The 6,329-nt window shown below is 35.9% G+C and overlaps 1 protein-coding gene across 1 annotated transcript; it reads left to right on the forward strand.

Moving 5' to 3' along the window:
* On the forward strand, positions 663 to 2,453 carry LOC109714113 (L10-interacting MYB domain-containing protein-like). The gene is made up of 4 exons (XM_020238550.1): positions 663 to 722; positions 811 to 906; positions 1,443 to 1,787; positions 1,878 to 2,453. Exons 1-4 carry the CDS (start codon positions 663 to 665, stop codon positions 2,451 to 2,453), a joined length of 1,077 nt encoding a protein of 358 aa, XP_020094139.1.

Here is a 6,329-nt window from a genome sequence, read left to right on the forward strand (position 1 = left end):
ATCGTTTAAATATTATTAGAGAGCCTGTGGTTAACAGAGAATCCAAACGAAGCATTTATATAGAGAGATTATTATATGGAACCGATGTTGCATGTCTAAATATGGTTCGAATGAGGAGAGATCTTTTTTTTCGACTATCCGAAACTTTACGTCAGCGAGGACTGCTTACTGACACTCTCAATGTTTGCGTGGAAGAGCAACTTGCAATGTTTCTCCATACAATTGGACATAACGTTAGGAATAGAGTAGTTGCGCATAATTTTATTCGTTCTGGTGAAACAGTAAGCCGATATTTCAATCAAGTTTTACATGCAATTGGTGAGCTTCGCAATGACTTAATAAGACCACCAAGCATGATAGTGCATCAAAGAATTGCATCGAACCGTAAGTTTATGCCATTCTTCAAGGTAAAATTCTCTCCTAAAATACAAGAAACTATAATTTGTTAAAGTTCACGTCAAAATTATTGTTAATATTATATGAATGATTATGATAGGATTGTATAGGATCACTTGACGGTACGCACATACATGAATCAGTTCCATTATCAGAAGTTGCGGCATTTCGTGGTAGAAAATCTTACCCTACACAAAATGTATTAGCGGCGATAAACTTTGACTTGCACTTTACATACGTCTTAGCTGGATGGGAGGGATCAGCACATGATGCACTTGTCTTACGAGATGCTATTGAAAGACCATGTGGTCTCAGGGTTCCTCAAGGTAAACTAAATATTATATAAAATATTTATAATAGAAAAAGTTTCAAATTTAATAATGATATAAAATTTTTATTATGTTTATCTTGTAGGAAAATATTATCTGGTTGACGCAGGCTATTCAACTAGACCTGGATTTATATCACCTTATCGAAGTGTTAGATATCATTTACGAGAATGGGGAGCTCGTACTCCTTCAAACCCACAGGAGCTTTTCAACTATAGACATTCATCTCTACGAACCTCGGTTGAGCGTGCATTTGGTTCATTAAAAAACCGTTTCAAAATTTTAACCTCCAGACCATTCTTTCCTTTTTCAACGCAAGTGAATCTAGTGCTTGCTTGTTGCATTGTGCATAACTATATAATGTCTCATGGAGGAGATGAATTAGTACCAAGTGAAGAAGAATGGCTAGCACAATCATCTCATTCCACTCAATTACCTCAATTACGATCTCGACGAGAATATAGGGAGGAGGCACGCGAATGGGAGGAAAAGAGGAATAGGATAGCGATGGAAATGTGGCAAAGTCGAAATAACTAAGTAGAAATAATTTTCTATATGAGTTTTGTGTTGTGTTCTATTTTGTGTGATTACATTTCGGTTGATTCTATGTTGTTGTATTTTCTTTTATATATCAGACATTTGTGATATATATTAAAACATATTAGATATACTTTTTTGATTTATCTTTTCTATTATCTCACTTTCTTTTTTTTATAGGTTATGGATAATGAAATACGTAGTAATATTAGCTCCAAGAAAATCAGTGCTTTCAAATGGAATTCTATTATGAGTAGATTTTTCATTCAATTTATGGCTGAGCAAGCTAGACAAGGAATGAAGATTGACAAGTCTTTTAAGCCTCAAACTCTCAATGCAGCGGTGGTAGCTGTCAATGAACAATTTGGATGTAAGATAACCGAAAGCAATGTTAGGAATCATTTGAGAACACTACGAGCGAGATGGTTACAAATCAAACAACTCAAGGAGAAAAGCGGTGTTGGGTGGGATGAGAAAGAGAAAAAAATAATAATGGGAGAAGATGAGTACAAGACATATATTCAGGTAAAGTAATCTACAAGTATTTTTCTATTATTTTACTATTAATTTATCTATATGAAATTAATACATGTTAATCTGGAATATTTTCAATAGGCCAATCCAAAAGATGAGCCATATATTAATAAACCGATCAATGATTATGAAGAGCTGGCTTTGATATGTGGCAATGATCAAGCGACGGGCAAATATACGAAGCAAACTGATCAAGCACTCGGTGTGAACTTAGATGGTCCTTCTTTTATTAACATTGATACAACTAACGAGGGTGATGCTGGTCTGGATGATATAATATTCACAGAATCCTCCCAATTACCTTCTACTCCTAAGGAAACTACATCAACCTCTTCAAAAGGCAAAAATAAAAGAATTGGTGAAAAAAGGCTACGTGATAGTGAAACTGAAGTGATACGTGAATTAGCAACACAAGTAGGACAAGTCGCAACGGCCTTAAAAGGAACTAGATCTCTTCAATTTTCGAATGAGCTATTTCAGGAGGTAATGAAACTACCATTTTCAGTTGAACAACTCGAAGATGCTTATGATTTTTTAATGGAGAATGATGTGCAAGCTAGATGCTTTATGGCAAAGCCTTTGGAGATGCGTATGAAATGGATGCAACGCTTTCGGCGAACAAGATTCTATTCTGATGAGGATGAACCAAATCCTTAGGTTTAAGAAAATGATATTTTGTTTTTAGAAATAAAAGCTTAGGCTCTATCTTAGTCTCAGTCATTTTAAAATGTTGGTGAATATGATAGACTCTTCTATGAACCTTATTTTCTTATTTTTGGCATTTTAAGTATGTGTGGACTTGACGTCAGTTTATTTTATATTTTTATTTGTTAGTTCTATTATGGATTAATTTATATTCAGTTTTATAGTTCAATAATGTTTTAATTTTTGTTATGATCAAATTTATAATATGTTTGCATTTAAAATTTATTAAATTCATATATAATTTTATAATATGTAAATTATATATATATATATATATAAGTCTTACTTAATAATTATATAATCTCATAAGTATGTTATCTTAAGAGAGGTAATCTCACCTTTCTATCTAAAAGGTGACAGTATTTATAAATACAAATCTCAACTGCAGCCTACCAAACAGAGGAAATATAACTGCAGCAGTTGCAACTGTATAAAACCAAACAGACTAGGTGTAGTTATAACTGCAGCATTTATAACTGCATGTATTTCCAACTACACTGTTTCTACAACTACATCCAACCAAACGACCCCTAAGTGTAGTATTTACTTTCACTATTGGCTATTGCTTGCCCTCGTGCAAGCCATTGTGTATACTTCCGCTTATGCAAACCTTAAACTCTATTGATACTGGTTGTTGAGCCTTGAGCGGACAGGGGAGGCTCTGTCCGTTCGGCGTCTGTTCGACGCTCTCAAACCAGCCAAAGGGATCAGGCTCGGGGCGTGACATTAAAGCTCCAAGAGCTTACCTCTCCACAACTTCTCCAAGCCAAAGAAGAAGATGAAGAAGACAAAGATCCACTTCCAAGCTTTAATCTCCACCAAGTCCTCCTCTTAGATTCACCCTTGAGAAAGCTTCTAGAGAGAGAAGGAGAAAAATGAGTAAAGGGGAGGTTCTCTGGCTGTGAACACAAGAGAGGAAGATGGGGGCCATTTATAGGCTGCCACAATTGCAATAAAACCCCCCAACAATTACCATTTGTAACATACTGCAATCTATAGTTTTCTGCACTTGGTACTGGTACGCGGGTAATCTGTCACCGGTTTAACAGCTGCACAGAGGCCAAACCTGAGAGCTGCCTTTTCGGGTAACTAGTCTGGTACTGGTACGCATCAGGGGTATCACCGGTTTAACAGCCAAAATTACTCAAACCCGAGAGCTGCTACTCTCGGTCTGCTATGGGGTACCGGTACCACCCCGATGTTTAACCGGTTACACAATGCCCAGACTGATGTTTAGCACTTGTTCGACTACTATTTTGCGCCGAGCAATGCTAAAACTCAATTATCTCTTTTAGAACTCAACTTTGACCCTTCCAACCTCTTTGGAATGTCAAATAGAACATGTCCAAGCATCTCTCTCGCCACGCTTTGGTCCTTTTGACCAAAAGTGGTTTAATAGGACGAGGAATCAATATCTTACATATGCTATCGATAGCACCAAGCACTTGGTGCTATCAAGTTTTCTGCCGTTAGATTAATCCCTTTGATTATTTTTATCCGTTAGATTATACTATTCAACCAACCACCCACTCAACCCTAGAGGGCCCACATCATCCTAACCGTATATTTCTCAATCCAAGGGCTAAAAATTCAATAGCACCAATAACTTGGTACTATTGATAGCATTCCAGCCTAGTTATATATATATATATATATATAGTTGAGCTAGAATACTATCGATAGCAAACGGGCTCCATTGCCACCCATTTGTTTTCGATTATAGATCCTCCAAATCGACGATCGGCACCGTTGAACATGATCTATACCACTTGAAGTATTTAGAAATCAAATTTAAAATCTTTTCGACATCATTTGCCTAATGATCAAAGGGTTTCAAAATTTGTAATTTTAGTGGTCGATATGAGGCATTTTCTCGTTTAACGGCATAAAGATATCCAAATCAATTGAATTTTTGTTAGAAAATTCTTTAAACTATTTAAAACAAGATCTACACTCTTGATCTTGACTACAAGACTCCTATCATCATTTTTTAAAGAATATTCATTTTCAGCTGTTTATTTTTGTGTCCACTCGATGGATAAGAGAATAATATCGAAAATGTATGAAATTTGATTTCTAAACACTTCAAGTGGTATAGATTCATGTTCAACAGTGCCGATCGTCGATTTGGATGCTCCATCATCGAAAACAAATGGGTGGCAACGGAATCCATTTGCTACCGATAGTATTCTAGCTCAACTCTATATATATATATATATATAGTTTGAGAGGCAAGTGGCAAGTGCTCCTTAATCCCCTCTCCTCTCTCCCATTCTCAAATCTCCTCTCCTCTTTCCTATTTTCAAATATGAGAAAATCATTGCATAGGCTATTTCTATAAATAAATCATATAAATCAATCTAATTTTTTAATAATAAATTTAGTAAAATTAAGGCATGAACTAATGAAAGTTTGTCACATCTTCAATAAAAATTTTGAACGCACCTATTGCATCATAAGCCAACTTTAAAATTTGCATCAAAAATAAATTTCTATAGTATATTGAATTATTTAAATTATATAATTATGTTTTATAATATTAATTATCAAATACTCCATCAATCATCTAATATTATGCCCAGTGTATGGAACATCAGTATGCAACGGGCGAAAACAAAGATTTCTCATCTCTCTTGAAATTTTGTGTGCACCGTATTAAGGATTCTTGTATTACATCCGTATATGCACCACATTCTTAAAACCCTTCAATAAAGATTTCAAAATTAATTCATCAAATATAATTTAAATTATTAGACTTTATATATCAGGTCTATTAATTAAAATTTGATATTAAAATATTAGACATTTGTTGGAAATGGAAATCCAAGGATCTATCTAGATACTACCAAACACCTAGAGGGGACTGAATAGGTGTATTGCCCAAAATCGCAAATCTCAATGCGACAAAAAATAAGTGCAGAAAATAAAATAACACACCGAGATTTACGTGGAAAAACTCCAATTTGGAGAAAAACCACGGGACCAACACGCGATAACAATCCACTACGAAATAAAAGATTACAAGGTGATTACCGAATCCACGGACTCAAACCTCTCTTTTATCTTCTTCGGATCTCGCGCACGCCGCCAAGTTGTCCACGCCCCACGTCCGACTCCACGAACGCCACGTCCCGAATCCACAGAACGTCTACACTTTGAATCCACGAAGCTTCGACACGTCGAATCCACAACGCCGACTCAAATCCATGAGCACACTCCGTCCGGATCCAGAACAATACGGTCGATGATGATTTATTGCTTAGAATATCATTAAAGATCCGTGGGAATAATCTGTAAGTAATTCTCAAATTGAGTCTAGAAGAACATCAAGAATTAGAACATCAAGAATCAATTTGCGAGAAGCTTGTTATAGACGATGAGGAAAATGACTACCTACAAGCTTCTAGGGTTTTGAATAGATAATCTAGGCTTCACATATTTTACATGCACCTCCAAATCTTATTTATAGGTTTAGAAGACATTATAAATAGATTAGGATTGAAAAACCATATTTGGAAACCATTAGAAATAGATTATGATTGAAAAAAATCATATTTGGAAACCTTAAAACCATATTTGGAAAACCCACGTCGGGTTCAGGATCCGGACTTTCCAGTAGGGTCCGGATCTTGATCCCAAGGTTCGGATCCTCCTTGCGTAACAGCAAAACTGACGTACGTGATCCGGACCCTGGAGCCAAGGTCCGGACCCTCGCTCCGTATCAGCCAGAGAGGCTTACGGGATCCGGACCTTTCTTTCAGGGTCCCGATCCTGGAACTTGGAAAACTTAGTTTTGAATTTTTATCAATTTATACCTATTCTAATGTC

The sequence above is a fragment of the Ananas comosus genome, linkage group 8, assembly GCF_001540865.1.
Source record: "Ananas comosus cultivar F153 linkage group 8, ASM154086v1, whole genome shotgun sequence".
Classification (NCBI taxonomy): domain Eukaryota; kingdom Viridiplantae; phylum Streptophyta; class Magnoliopsida; order Poales; family Bromeliaceae; genus Ananas; species Ananas comosus.